We start from the raw sequence: 16903 nt of genomic DNA on the forward strand, positions 1-16903 counted from the left end.
CTTGTCCTAGCCAAAACCTGGAAACTGCCCAAATACCCACCAATGGTAGAATGGATAAACTGTGGAATATTCTGTAAATAAAATACTATAAAACAAAACAAACAACAACAACAACAAAAAGAATACATGACAGGGATTAAAACACACAGACACACAGACACAACCAGAGATAGCTACTCACTTAATGGAAAAAGATTCTCCGGTCATTTTGCCTGAAATGGGGTCCAGAAATGCAAGCTTCAAGCAACATAGTGTAGGTGGTCCAACCTCATATTTGATTCCTACAATCTTAACAAATTCTTGTTCCTATTCATGGAGAATACCAATAAATTATTACTTTCATAATTGCCTAACATTTGCATATTATTTCACTACTTTTCGAACAACTAAAAATTTCCTGAATACCCACCAAATATTAAGCATTCCACTAAGTGCTAAAGGCAATAAGACATGGTTCTTGACCCTTAATAGCAGGCTGTAGTACATTGCAGGTCTCTAAACCAAGGATAAGCAACAGAATTCCAGTGAGAACATTTTTAAAATTCATATTCTTAAACCCTACTCCTATAGAACTGAATTCAGTAGGTCTGGGGTACAAGCTTAGTCATACATATTTTGAAAGAACTCCCCAGGGGAATTAAGAATCAAATAGCTAGTGAGGAGGTAAGGAAGGGAGAGAGAAGGGAGAGAGGGGGAGAGGAAGAGAAAAGGGGTAGAAAGAGGTAGAGGTACAGAGAAACAGAGAGAGACAGAGAAAGACAAGAGTGACAGACAAAGAGGGAGGAAAAGAGAAAGAAAGAAAACCATAATCAGTAATGGTCTGCTTAAGAGGCCAAGTGTTTAAGTATTTTATATTAGGGCAACTGACATTTGATGATTGTTAAGATTCTTAGTTAAGAATCACTCCTCCAGCAGAAAAACAGTATGTAAGTAGGCAAGTAGACATGTATGTATATATCTGCAGAAAGGACTTACATTTGGGGAAAGCACTTACATTTTTCTAACGCCCACAATATTATTTTACAAACCACCCTTATAATTGATTATTAGTAACACTTAACAGATGACAAAACCGAGCCTCATGCGTAGTGACTTGCTTAAAGTTATACACTTGGGTGTGTGTATATATATCAGATCTGGATTGAAAGTCAGGTCATATTCCAAAACCCAGACTCTTGCACCCACATATATGCTGCCTCCTACAATTTCCTAGAGCCACAGGGTTAGAATTTAAAAAATAAAAAAAAATATGTCTTATTCATTCCTTGATTCTAAAAAAAGACCAAAAAAAAAAAAAACCCCCAAAAAACCAAAAAAGACCCACAACTCAACTTTCACCTGATTCAGAATAGATGGCAGCATCACAATCTACCAGGAGATGACTGTGTAAAGCTGATTTGATAAGATACTTTGGTACCTTACAATCTTAATATAATATTTTACAAGTGTCTAAATCTTTATTTCAATAAACATACATGCTTTCATGTATCCTTCCTGCTAAACACCATCACACAACAATCCTTCATTTACCTGGAAACCATTGTAAAATTGCTCTTTAGTCTCTTGTTCTCCAACTTGGAAAAATAAAAGAAGAAAACACCCATAAACCTAACTAGAAATGATGGTATATGTATCCTTATGTCTGTTTGTTTGTATGTATCTATGTACATATGAAAGAATGAGTGAATATGCATTTACAGTCAGAAAAAAATCCTCTAAAAATAAACATGTTTATTTTACTTAATACCATGTAGCTATAAGGTAATATATCAAAATAGGTAATCCATAAAGCACCACAAAGTTCTGAGTTTCTTGGGATTTATGATATTTACTAATATCTTAAAGTCACTGGCACCTCAAGGGTGTCTGTAGTTCACACAGTCAGTTTATAGAGCCTCCAGAATGTACAAAGCTGCTGAAGAAAATATCCACACCAGGGGAACTACTGTTTTGCTCTAAATATAGAAAGGTATATACACTAGACTACTTGAAGCTTGAAGGAAATTAGGTCAGATAATCAAGAAAACAGCGTACAAATTTCAGGAAACATAAAATATGACCCATAACACTCAATTGTACAAGAGTACGGTACATCACCTTATCTTAGACACACAATACAGTGAAATATTATGAAAAAGAAAAATCATAAAAGCAAATAACTTAATTCCAAAGTTATTTCAATTGCACACTTATGAATATGTCAAATTTACCCTGAGATCCATTTTATTCCATGGCTGTTTTTGTAAATTAAGGCTGTATATTTTTGACTTCCTTACAGCCCGCACATAAGCTTCATGTCCTTGCCTGAAGTAGATAAGCTAAAACAAAAAACATAAAGTATTAAACAGCAGCATCCTATTTAACAATTCTATATATCCCAACATATACTCTTACAAATGTCTTCTGTTTAAAACAAACATAATTATAATTTAAAAAAAATATATAATAAAGGTATTTGTCACCATCAAAAAATGTAATTCAGTATTCATAACTGTGTTGCCCAGCACTAAGTACTGTATAATATAAATACATACTGTACACACAATCCTTTTCCCCCTAACTGCTTCATAAATTTCTGAAGAAACAGGGATCAATGACAAATGTATACAAAACTGGTCATATTTTAAAGTACTACATTTCAAACTGTAATTAACATTCTAAATATCAACATTTTGATAGCCTACACATTTTGTGTATATATATATATATATATATATACACACACTATATATATATATATATATATATATATATATATATATATATATAAATAAAACCACAAGCTACTAAATAGAGTAATTTCCAAATAGATTAGAATTTTTATTTTGTAAGAATTAACATCAGAACTGGCATAGTATGGAAAGAAAATGAATTCAAGTGCTTAGTCAACACCCTTCACCTCCTTAGGACAGCATTCAACACCATATTGATTCATTAAAAGAGGTTTCTTGTTCTCAATAATTTTAAAGTGGTAGTAGAGATAATAAAATTAAGAAAATGTAACATTAAAAAAACATACTGAGATTCAAAAACTACACTGACATACTCTACCAATCAATGGTGTCTAAGTCAGAATTTTTAATACCTAAAGATACAAGTAGAACACTAAAATGATTTAAATACTAGTATATAAACATAATTATAAGGGTAAAATATCAATAATAAACATGTTATTCAGATATCATTTATTATATGCTTATTCTTATATCAACTAATATTGATTGAACATGTGTGTACAAGGCACCAGGTGCCATGGTTAATATATCAAAATAAAATCCTTTCCCTCAGGGATATGGGCAGACATGCAAGTATAACATAAGGCAGATTATACTAAGTATCATAAGAAATGAATAATTTAGGTGTGAAATCTCAGGAGGAAAGAGTGGTAGCCAAATGGAAAGCAGGGATAACATCCAGGAAACGTTGGCATTTAAATTAGACTTCGGCGAATGAGCATTTTCAAAGGCAATGATCTGTGGGCATGGCCATTCCAGGCAAAATCCTGAGGGCTTAACATTTAAAGTAAAAAGTAATGCTGTCATTAAGAGCTGATTTTATTAAAAAAGTATGAGTTTTATGAGTTCTTTAAAAACATTATTTATGTATTTCACTGTTTCACTTATTTTTTTTAAAGATTTTATTTATTTATTTGACATAGATAGAGACAGCCAGCGAGAGAGGGAGCACAAACAGGGGGAGTGGGAGAGGAAGAAGCAGGCTCACAGCAGAGGAGCCTGATGTGGGGCTCGATCCCATAACGCCAGGATCACGCCCTGAGCTGAAGGCAGACGCTTAACCGCTGTGCCACCCAGGCGCCCCCACTGTTTCACTTATATACCTCCTCCATTACCTGAACAACTGTCATTACCTAATACACACTAACTAGTCTTGAAGCATATAAGCAAATGCAAAGTTTAGTGATTCCACCAGGATAAATATGGTCCTATAGAGAGGAGTCCCATCAGATCAAAGAATATACAGATTCTTGTGCTGTTTTATAAAGTGTCCTCTTTATAAAGATGTATTTATTTATTTGAGAGAGAGACAGAGAGAGAGCGAGCAGCGGAAGTGGGCAGAGGGAGAGAGAATCTCAAAGGAGACTCTCTGTTGAGTGCAGAGCCTAACATGAAGTTCAATCTCATAACCGTGAGATCATGACCCGAGCCAAAATCAAGAGTCAGATGCTTAACCGACTGAGCCACCCAGTTGCCCCATATCTTGTAAAGTCTTCTAAGATTAATTAAAAATTACTCCCCTTAGACGAAGATGGCAGCAGAGTAGGATGACCCTAGGCTTGCATGGTCCCCAAAACACAACTAGATAACTATCAAATCATCGAAAATATCCCAGAAATAGAAATGAAGACTGACAGAACAAACTCCAAAACAAAAGGTAGAGCAGAGGCCTCAGTGAAGAAGGTAGGAAGTATGGAGACCTGGTTTAGGGGAGAAACGGAATGCAGGTGCTGGAGAGGGGAGGGATCCGTGGTCGTGGAGAGGGGAGAGAGAGAGAGAGAGGTGCCCAAAGGGGGAACACACAATGACGTTTCCCTAAAACCACTGGCTTGGAAAACAAGAGGGGATGAATTTTGTGAGTTCTTGCAACCAGAAAGGCATAAAACCTAGACCTTTAAAGAACAGATTGCTTGACTAGGATAGAGACAGGAGGGCACTGCCCTGTTCCTAGAGAGAAGGCAAGCAAACAACCTGGGTGCAGACAGTATGGACACAGTTATCTGAACAGCATATGGGACACACAATGGGGAGATTATTTGCTCTTCTTGGAGTACATACTCTGAGAGGCAGCATTCACACACCTCTCTAAGAACAAAGGAACTGATTGGTGCAATTTCTCTCCCCTGCCCTTCAGTATAAATACAGAGCTACCTGCAAGAAGCAACACAGTGCTGACACTGCTGCCTAAGCTGCATACATCAAGCCCCATACACCTGTGCTCTGGTGCAACTGCCCTTTTCAGTCAGGCTTGCCTCACTCCCAGCACAGTGGGACCCTCCCATAGAATACCAGCAGAGAAGCACCTCCCCACACCACAAATTCTGATGAGAGTGTTCTGCAGGGCCTCAGTTCTGGTGGAGCTGGTGACAGGAATCATTTTCACAAGCAGACCAGAACACATCTAGTTAAAATTCACCACAGTCAGGGCATGGACCAAACATAGCCCACAGTAGGAAAGGAGAGCCTCTGAATATGAATGGCCTGAAGGACAGAACAGCCAACACCCAACAGCAGAGTACAAGCAGCTTATACCTGAGACACTTCCTGAAGAGCCAGGTCCATAATCTCTTCTTCATAAGGCCAATGCTTTCGAGAAACATAACTGGCTTTTATAACACAGAGAAGAAGGCAGAGACTTAGTCAAAATGCAAAGATGGAGGAATTCATCCCAAATGAAAGAAAAAGATAATGACACAACCACGGATCTAAGCAAAACAAATACAAGTAACATGTCTGATGGAGAATTTAAAGCAACAATCATAAGGATACTAACTGGGCTTAAAAAAAGAATAGAAGACATCAGGGAGACCCTTACCACTGAGACAAAGGAGTAAAAAACAATCAATCAGAGATGAAGAGAACATTAAATGATATTAGAAACATACTTGATTCAATGAACACCAGTTTGGAAGAAGAAATGCCTTAGTGACCTAGAAGACAAAGTAATGGTAAGTAATGAAGCTGAACAAAAGACAGAAAGAATAATTTTGTAATACGAGAATAGATTTAGGGAAATCAATGACTCCATGAAACCTAATAACATATGTACTATAGGAGTCACAGAAGACAAAGATAGAAAAAAAAAAAGGGTGCAGAAAATTTATTTGAAGAAACAAAAGCTGAAACCTTTCCTAAAATGGGGAAGGAAACAGACATCCAGATCTAGGAGGCAAAGAGAACTTCATTCAAAACAAACAAAAGCAGGCCAATACCAAGACATACTATAATTGGGTCAACTAATCTTTGATAAAGCAGGAAAGAATAGCCAATGGAAAAAAAGACAGTCTCTTCAAAAAATGCTGTTGGGAAAATTGGAAAGATACCTGAAGAATGGAACTGGACCATTTTCTTACACAATACACAAAAAATAAACTCAAAATGGATAAAAGGCCTAAGTGTTAGACAGGAATCTATCAAAATCCTAGAGAACAGAGGCAGAAATCTCTTTGACCTCATCCACAGCAACTTCCTGCTAGACACATCTCCAAAGGCAAGGGAAACAAAAGCAAACATGAACTATTGGGACATAATCAAGATAAAAAGCTTTTTCACAGCAAGGGAAAAAGTCAACAAAACCAAAAGACAACCTACAGAATGGGAGAAGATTATTTACAAATGTCTTATCAGATAAAAGGCTGGTACCCAAAATCTATCAAATTCAACACCCAAAGAACAAATAATACAATCAAGAAATGGGCAGAAGACATTTCTCCAAAGAAGACATACAAATGGCCAACAGACACATGAAAACATGCTCCACATCACTGGGCATGATGGAAATATAAATCAAAATCACAATGAGATACCACCTTACAACACACAGAATGGCTAAAATTAACAGGTCAGGAAACAACAGATGTTGCAAGGATGTGGAGAAAGGGGAACCCTCTTAGACTGCTGGTGGGAATGCAAACTGGTGGTCACTCTGGAAAAGAGTATGGAGGCTTCTCAAAAAGTTAAAAATAGAGCTACCCTAGGGACCAGCAATTGCACTACTAGGTATTTACCCAAAGGATACAAACATAGTGATTCAAAGGAGTACCTGCACCCCAATGTTTATAGCAGCAATGTCCACAATAGCCAAATTATGGAAAAAGCCCAGATGTCCATTGGCAGAGGAATGGATAAAGAAGATGTGGTATATATATACAAAGGAATATTACTCAGCCATCAAAAAAAAAAACTCCAAAATCTTACCATTTGCAATGAAGTGGATGGAAAAAGAGGGTATTATGCTAAGCAAAATAAGTCAAAGAAAGACAATTATCATATGATTTCACTCATGTGTGGAATTTAAGAAACAAGACAGAGGATCATAGGGGAAAAATAAAATAACATGAAAACAGAGAGGGAGACAAACCAGAAGAAACTCTTAACTATAGGAAACAAACTGATGGCTGCTGGAGAGGAGGTGAGTAGGGGGATGGGGTAACTGGGTGATGGACATTAAGGAAGGAACTTGAGGTAATGAGCACTGGGTGTTACATGGAACTGATGAATCACTAAACTCTACCTCTGAAACTGATAATACTATATGTTAATTCATTGAATTTAAATGTAAAAAAAGACATATTGAAATTAAATGTGCAAAATTTAGTGATAAAATAAAGTCTGAAAAACAGAAAGAGAAAATTCCTTAACATACAAGAGAAAACACATAAGGCAGCTGCAGATTTCTCAACAAAAAGTTGGCCAGCCAAAAGGGAGTGGCATAATATATTCAAAGTGCTAAATGGGGAAAATCAGCAGTCAAGAATACCCTATCCAGCAAGGCTGGATCTATCATTCAGAATAGAGGGAAAGATGAAGAGTTCCCAGACAAACAAAAACTGGAGGTGTTCATGACCCCAAAACCAGCAAAGAAAGCCCTGCCAAGAAATATTAACGGGGACCCTTTGCGGGGGAAAAGAGAGACCAAAAGTGACAAAGATTAGAAAGGATCAGGGAAATCTCCAGAAGCAAGGACAAAACAAGTAACAAAATGGCAATAAATACACATCTATCTATAATTACTCTGGAAGTAAATGGACAAAATGCTCAAATCAAAATATATAGGGTGTCGGAATAGATAAAAACACAAGTCCTATCTACGTGCTGCCTACAAAAGATGCATTTGAGACTCAAAGACACCTGAAGATCGAAAGCAAGAGGAGGAGAAATATTTACCATTCAAATGCAGGTCAAAAGAAAGGCACAGTAGCTATAATAATATCAGACAAACTAGACATTAAAAGAAAGACCGTAACAAGAGATGAAAAGGACACGGCAGCATAGTAAAGGGGGGAATCAAACAAGAAGATTCAAAAATTGTAAATAGGTATGTACCCAACATGTGAACACTCAAATATATAAAGCAGTTATTAACAAACATAAAAGAAATAATTGGTAAAAAACATAGTAATAGTAGGGGACTTTATCACTGCATTTAGGTGAATGGGTAGATCAACTAAACAGAAAATCAACAAGGGAACAGGGATTTGAATGACACACTGGACCAGATGGACTTAACAGATATATTCAGAACATTCCATCCTACAACAGCAGAATACACATTGTTTTCAAGTGCACATGGAACATTCTCCAGAATAGATTACATATTAGGTCACAAAACAGACCTTTCAGGAATGTAGAATACGGGAGATTACTGATTCAATGAAATTTTCCAACATCAGAATCATGACGGGGTGGAGAAAAAGAGGGGTCTAGAAGAGATATTTGAACAAATTGTAGCTGAAAACTTCCCTAATCTAGCAAGGGAAACAAACATTCGTGTCCAAGAGGCAGAGAGAACCCCTCCCAAGCTCAACCATGACAAACCTACGCCACGTCACGTCATAGTGCAATTCGCAAATATTAGATGCAAGGATACAGTATTGAAAGCGGCCAGGGCAAAGAAATTTCTCACGTACCAAGGCAAAAGCATCAGAATTACGTCAGACCTGTCTACACAGACCTGGAATGAGAGAAAGGGTTGGGGGAGCATATTTAAAGCTCTTTCAGAGAAAAACATGCAGCCAAGGATCCTTTATCCAGCAAGGCTGTCATTCAGAATTGATGGAGAAATAAAGACATTTCAGAATCGCCAGTCACTAACCAATTTTGTAACCATGAAACCAGCCCTACAGGAGATATTACAGGGGGTTCTATAAAAGTAAAAAGGCCCCAAGAGTGATACAGAACAGAAAGTCACAGCCAATAGAAACAAAGACTTTACTGGCAACATGGCAACATTAAAATCATATCTCTCAGTAACCAGTCTTAATGTAAATGGTTTGAACCATCCCATAAAACGCCACAGGGTTGCAGATTGGATAAAAAGAAATGACCCATCCATTTGCTGTCTACAAGAGACTCATTTCAAACCCAAAGATGCATTCAGACTGAGAGTAAGGGGATGGAGTACCATCTTTCACGCAAATGGACCTCAAAAGAAAGCTGGGGTAGCAATTCTCATATCAGATAAATTGGATTTTAAACTACAGACTATAGTTAGAGACGCAGAAGGGCACTATATTATTCTTAAGGGAAGTATTCAACAAGTGGATATGACAATTATAAATATATATGCCCCCAACAGGGGAGCAGCAAGATACACAAGCCAACTCTTAACCAGAATAAAGAGACATATAAATAAAAATACATTAATAGTAGGGGACCTCAACACTCCACTATCAGAAATAGACAGAACACCCTGGCAAAAACTAAGCAAAGAATCAAAGGCTTTGAATGCCATACTCGACGAGTTGGACCTCATAGATATATATAGAACACTACACCCCAGAACCAAAGAATACTCATTCTATTCTACTGCCCATGGAACATTCTCAAGAATAGACCATGTTCTGGGACACAAAACAGGTCTCAACCGATACCAAAAGATTGAAATTATCCCCTGCATATTCTCAGACCACAACGCTCTGAAATTGGAACTCAACCACAAGGAAAAATTTGGAAGAAACTCAAACACTTGGAGACTAAGAACCATCCTGCTCAGGAATGACTCGATAAACCAGGAAATCAAAAATCAAATTAAACAATTTATGGAGACCAATGAGAATGAAAATACAACGGTCCAAAACCTATGGGATACTGCAAAGGCAGTCCTAAGGGGGAAATACATAGCCATCCAAGCCTCACTCAAAAGAATAGAAAAATCTAAAATGCAGTTTTTATATTCTCACCTCAAGAAGCTGGAACAGCAACAGAGGGACAGGCCTAATCCACGCACGAGGAAGCAGTTGACCAAAATTAGAGCTGAAATCAATCAAGCAGAAACCAGAAGTACGGTAGAGCAGATCAACAGGACTAGAAGCTGGTTCTTTGAGAGAATCAATAAAATTGACAGACCACTGGCAAGACTTATCCAAAAGAAAAGAGAAAGGACCCAGATTATTAAAATTATGAATGAAAAAGGAGAGGTCACGACGAACACCATTGAAATTGGAAGGATTATTAGAAATTTTTATCAACAGCTATATGCCAATAAACTAAGCAATCTGGAAGAGATGGAATCCTTCCTGGAAACCTATAAACTACCAAGATTGAAACCGGAAGAAATTGATTCCTTAAACAGGCCAATTAATTATGAAGAAATTGAGTCAGTGATAAACAACCTTCCAAATAACAAAACTCCAGGCCCGGATGGTTTTCCTGGGGAATTCTACCAAACATTCAAAGAAGAAATAATACCTATTCTCCTAAAGCTATTTCAAAAAATAGAAACAGAAGGAAAGCTACCAAACTCATCCTATGAGGCAAATATTACCTTGATCCCCAAACCAGGCAAAGACCCCATCAAAAAGGAGAATTACAGACCGATTTCCCTAATGAATATGGACGCCAAAATCCTCAACAAGATACTTGCTAATAGAATCCAACAGTACATTAAAAGGATTATCCATCACGATCAAGTGGGATTCATACCTGGGATGCAAGCGTGGTTCAATATTCGCAAATCAATCAGCGGCATACATCATATCAACAAGAAAAGACTCAAGAACCATATGATCCTCTCAATCGATGCCGAAAAAGCATTTGACAAAATACAGCATCCTTTCCTGATTAAAACCCTTCAGAGTGTAGGAATAGAAGGTACATTTCTCAATCTCATAAAAGCCATCTATGAAAATCCTACTGCAAATATTATTCTCAATGGGGAAAAGCTGGAAGCCTTTCCCTTAAGATCAGGAACTCGACAAGGATGCCCACTCTCGCCACTATTATTCAACATAGTACTAGAAGTCCTTGCAACAGCAATCAGACGACAAAAAGGGATCAAAGGTATTCAAATTGGCAAAGAAGAAGTCAAAATGTCTCTCTTTGCAGATGACATGACACTCTATATGGAAAACCCAAAAGAAGCCACTCCCAAACTATTAGAGGTTATAGAGCAATTCAGTAACGTGGCAGGATACAAAATAAATGCTCAGAAATCAGTTGCATTTCTATACACGAATAACGAGACGGAAGAAAGAGAAATTAGGGAATCCATCCCATTTACAATAGCACCAAAAACCATACGTTACCTTGGAATTAACTTAACCAGAGATGTAAAGGACCTATATTCTAGAAACTATAAATCACTCTTAAAAGACATTGAGGAAGACATAAAAAGATGGAAAGATATTCCATGCTCATGGATCGGAAGAATTAACATAGTTAAAATGTCCATGCTACCCAGAGCAATCTACACTTTCAATGCTATCCCGATCAAAATACCGAGAACGTTTTTCAAAGAACTGGAACAAATAGTCCTTAAATTTGTATGGAACCAGAAAAGACCCCGAATCTCCAAGGAACTGTTGAAAAGGAAAAACAAAGCAGGGGGCATCACAATGCCGGATTTCGAGCTGTACTACAAAGCTGTGATCACAAAGACAGCATGGTACTGGCACAAAAACAGACACATAGACCAATGGAACAGAATAGAGAGCCCAGAAATGGACCCTCGGCTCTTTGGGCAACTAATATTTGATAAAGCAGGAAAAAACATCCGGTGGGAAAAAGACAGTCTCTTCAATAAATGGTGCTGGGAAAATTGGACAGCTACATGCAAGAGAATGAAACTTGACCACTATCTCACACCATACACAAAAATAAACTCCAAATGGATGAAAGACCTCGATGTGAGACAGGAATCCATCAAAATCTAGAGGAGAACATAGGCAACAACCTCTACAACATCGGCCAAAGCAACCTTTTTCATGACACATCCCCAAAGGCAAGAGAAACAAAAGATAAAATGAATTTATGGGACTTCATCAAGATTAAAAGTTTCTGCACAGCCAAGGAAACAGTCAGAAAAACTAAGAGGCAGCCCACGGAATGGGAGAATATATTTGCAAATGACACTACAGATAAAGGACTGGTATCTAAGATCTACAAAGAACTTCTCAAACTCAATACACGAGAAACAAATAAACAAATCAAAAAATGGGCAGAAGATATGAACAGACACTTCTCCAATGAAGACATACAAATGGCTAACAGACACATGAAAAAATGTTCAAAATCATTAGCCATCAAGGAAATTCAAATCAAAACCACACTGAGATACCACCTTACGCCAGTTAGAATGGCAAAAATAGACAAGGCAAGAAACAACAATTGTTGGAGAGGATGTGGAGAAAGAGGATCCCTCCTACATTGTTGGTGGGAATGCAAGTTGGTACAGCCACTCTGGAAAACAGTGTGGAGGTCCCTTAAAAAGTTAAAAATTGAGCTACGCTATGATCCAGCCATTGCACTACTGGGTATTTACCCCAAAGATACAGACGTAGTGAAGAGAAGGGCCATATGCACCCCAATGTTCATAGCAGCAATGTCCACAATAGCTAAATTGTGGAAGGAGCCGAGATGCCCTTCAACAGATGACTGGATTAAGAAGTTGTGGTCCATATATATGATGGAATATTACTCAGCTATCAGAAAGAACGAGTTCTCAACATTTGCTACAACATGGACAGCACTGGAGGAGATAATGCTAAGTGAAATAAGTCAAGCAGAGAAAGACAACTATCATATGATTTCTCTCATCTATGGAACATAAGAACTAGGATGATCGGTAGGGGAAGAAAGGGATAAAGAAAGGGGGGGTAATCAGAAGGGGGAATGAAACATGAGAGACTATGGACTATGAGAAACAAACTGAGGACTTCAGAGGGGAGGGGGGTGGGGGAATGGGATAGACCGGTGATGGGTAGTAAGGAGGGCACGTATTGCATGGTGCACTGGGTGTTATACACAACTAATGAATCATCGAGCCTTACATCGGAAACCGGGGATGTACTGTATGGTGACTAACATAATATAATAAAAAATCATTAAAAAAAAAAAAAACGCCACAAGGTTGCAGATTGGATCAATAGACAGGACCCATCCATATGCTGTCTACAAGAGACTCATTTTGAACCTAAAGATACATCCAGACTGAAAGTGAAGGGATGGAGAAAAATTTTTCATGCCAACTGACCTCAAAAGAAAGGCGGGGTAGCAATTCTCATATCAGACAGATGGGATTTTAAGCTAAAGACTGTAGTTGGAGATACAGAAGGACACTATATTATTCTCAAAGGGTGTATCCAACAAGAGATTCTAACAGTGATAAATATTTATGCCCCCAACAGGGGAGCAGCTAGATACACAAGACAACTCTTAACCAGAATAAAGAGACATATAGATAATAATATGTTAATATTAGGGAACCTCAACACTCCGCTCTCAGCAATAGACAGATCATCTAAGCAGAAAATCAACAAAGGAACAAGAGCTTTGAATGACACACTGGACCAGATGGACCTCATAGATATATACAGAACACTACACCCTAGAAAAACAGAATACTCATTCTTTTTGAATGCACATGGAACTTTCTCGAGAATAGACCATATCCCGGGTCATAAAACAGGTCTCAACTGATACCAAAAGACTGAGATTATTCCCTGCATATTCTCAGACCACAGTGCTTTGAAACTGGAATTCAATCACAAGGAAAAGCTTGGAAGAAACTCAAACACATGGAAACTAAGAACCATCCTGCTTAAGAATAATACGGTAAATCAGGGAATTAAAGAACTGAAGCAATTTATGGAAACCAATGAGAACGATAACACATGGGTGGAAAACCTATGAGACACTGCAAAGGCGGTCCTAAGGGGAAAATACATAGCCATCCAAGCCTCTCTCAAAGGAACAGAAAAATCTAAAATGCAGTCTTTATATTCTCACTTTAAGAATCTGGAGCTGGAACAGAATAACAGGCCTAACCCACACATGAGCAGGCAATTGATCAACAGCCGAGATCAATGAATTAGAAACCAGGAGCACAGTAGAGCAGATCAACAAACTAGAAGCTGGTTCTTTGAATGAATAAATAAGATTGATAATCCACTGGGCAGACATATTAAAAAGAAGAGAAAGGACCCAAATTAATAAAATTATGAATGAAAGGGGAGAGATCACGACCAACACCAAGGAAATAGAAACAATCATTAGAAACTATCATCAATAACTGTATGCCAATAAATTAAAGAACCTGGATGAAATGGATGCCTTTCTGGAAACCTATAAACTACCAAGACTAAAACAGGAAGAAATCGATTATTTAAAAAGACTGATTAATTTAGAGGAGACTGAAGCAGTGATCAAAAACCTTCCAAAAAACAAGAGTCCGGGGACTAAAGGGATTCCCCGGGGAATTCTAAGAAACACTCAAAGAAGAAATAATACCTATTCTTCTGAAGCTGTTTCAAAAAATAGAAACAGAAGGAAAACTGCCAAACTCATTCTATGAGGCCAGTATCACCTTGATCCCCAAACCAGGCAAAGACCCGTTCAAAAAGGAGAATTACAGACTGATATCCCTGATGAATATGGACACCAAAATCCTCAACAAGATCCTACCTAATAGGACCCGACAGTGCATTAAAAGGATTATCCATCACGAGCAGGTGTGATTCATCCCTGGGATGTAAGGGTGTTTCAACATTCGCAAATCGATCAGTGTGTTAGTCAAATTAATAAGAGAAGAGACAGGGGTGCCTGGGTGGCACAGCGTTTGAGCATCTGCCTTCAGCTCAGGGCGTGATCCCAGTGTTATGGGATCGAACCCCACATCAGGCTCCTCCGCTGTGAGCCTGCTTCTTCCTCTCCCACTCCCCCTGCTTGTGTTCCCTCTCTCGCTGGCTGTCTCTATCTCTGTCAAATAAATAAATAAAATCTAAAAAAGAAATAAGAGAAGAGACAAGAACCATATGATCCTTTCAATTGATGAAGAAAAAGCATTTGACAAAATACAGCATGCTTTCCTGATTAAAACCTTCAGAGTGCAGGGATAGAGGGTACATTCCTCAATTTCATAAAAACCATCTATGAAAAGCCTACAGTGAATATCATTCTCAATGGGGAAAGGCTGAAAGCCTTCCCCTTAAGATCAGGAACACGACAAGGATGCCCACTCTCACCATTATTGGTCAACATAGTACTAGAAGTCCTAGCAACAGTAATCAGACAACAAAAAAGAATAAAAGATATTCAAATTGGCAAAAAGGAAGTAAAAACTCTCTCTTCACAGGTGACTCCACCCCCGAATTACTAGAACTCATACAACAATTCAGTAATGTGGCAGGATACAAAATCAATGCTCAGAAATCAGTTGCATTTCTATACACGAAGAATGAGACTGAAGAAAGAGAAATTAGGGAATCCATTCCATTTACAATACCATCAAAGATCTTAAGATATCTCAGAAAAAACTTCACCAGAGAGGTAAAGGATCCATATTCTAGAAACTGCAGAACACTGATGAAAGACATTGAAGAAGACACAAAAAGATGGAAAAACATTCCATGCTCATGGATCGGAAGAATAAACATAGTTAAAATGTCTACGCTACCCAGAGCAAACTACACTTTCAATGCCATCCCAATCAAAATAGCAATAACATTATATAAAGAGCTGGAACAAACAATCCTAAAATTTGTGTGGAACCAGAAAAGATCCCGAATCACCAAGGAGATGTTGAAAAAGAAAAACAAAGCTGGAGACATCATGTTGCCTGATTTCAAGCTATACTACAAAACTGTGATCACCAAGACAGCATGGTACTGGCACAAAAACAGACACATAGACCAATGGAACAGAACAGAGACTCCAGAAATGGACCCTCAGCTCTATGGTCAACTAATCTTTGACAAAGCAGGAAAAAACATCCAGTGGAAAAAAGACAGTCTCTTCAATAAATGGTGCTGGGAAAATTGGACAGCTATATACAGAAGAATAAAACTTGTCCACTCTCTCACACCATACACAAGGATAAACTCCAAATGGATGAAAGACCTTGATGTGATACAGAAATCCATCGAAATCATAGAGGAGAACATAGGCTATAACCTCTTCAACATCGCCACAGCAACTTTTTTCATGACACATCTCCAAAGGCAAGAGAAACAAAAGAAAAAATGAACCTGTGGGACTGCATCAAGATAAAAAGTTTCTGCACAGCAAAGGAAACAGTCATCAAAACAAAGAGGCAACCCACAGAATGGGAGAAGATATTTACACATGAAACTACAGATAAAAGGCTGGTATCCAAGATCTATGAAGAACTTCTCAAACTCAATACATGGGAAACAAATAATCAAATAAAAAGTGGACAGAAGATATGAACAGACACTTTTCCAATGAAGACATACAAATGGCTGACAAGACACATGAAGAAATGTTTAAAATCATTAGCCATCAGGGAAATTCAAATCAAAACCACATTGGGATACCACCTTACGCTAGTTAGAATGGCAAAAATTGACAAGAAAAGAAACAACAAATGTTGGAGAGGATGTGGAGAAAGGGGATCCCTCTTACACTGTTTGTGGGAATGCAAGTTGGTACAGCCACTTTGGAAAACAGTGTGGAGGTCCATTAAAAAGTTAAAAATAGAGCTACCCTATGACCCAGCAATTGCACTACTGGGTATGCACCCCAAAGATACAGATGTAGTGAAGAGAAGGGCCATATGCATCCCAACGTTCATAGCAGCATTGTCCACAATAGCTAAATTGTGGAAGGAGCCGAGATGCCCTTCGACAGATGAATGGATAAAGAAGATGTGGTCCATATATACTGAGTAATGGAATATTACTCAGCCGTCAGAAAGAATGATTACCCAACAT

General features: G+C 38.0%; 1 protein-coding gene across 4 annotated transcripts in view; it reads right to left on the bottom strand.

Annotated features, from left to right (window-relative positions):
- Positions 1-16903, bottom strand: part of BRWD3 (bromodomain and WD repeat domain containing 3) — a 219772-nt gene that overhangs the window by 45921 nt on the left and 156948 nt on the right. For all 4 annotated transcript variants that reach the window (XM_026480138.4, XM_026480137.4, XM_044377544.3 and 1 more), the window contains 2 exons: positions 2211-2318; positions 182-306 (listed from right to left, as the gene is read on the bottom strand). In XM_026480138.4, coding sequence (XP_026335923.1) covers positions 182-306; positions 2211-2318 — 233 coding nt within the window. The remainder of the gene's footprint in view (positions 1-181; positions 307-2210; positions 2319-16903) is intronic.

Source organism: Ursus arctos, chromosome X (genome assembly GCF_023065955.2).
Source record: "Ursus arctos isolate Adak ecotype North America chromosome X, UrsArc2.0, whole genome shotgun sequence".
Classification (NCBI taxonomy): Eukaryota; Metazoa; Chordata; class Mammalia; order Carnivora; family Ursidae; genus Ursus; species Ursus arctos.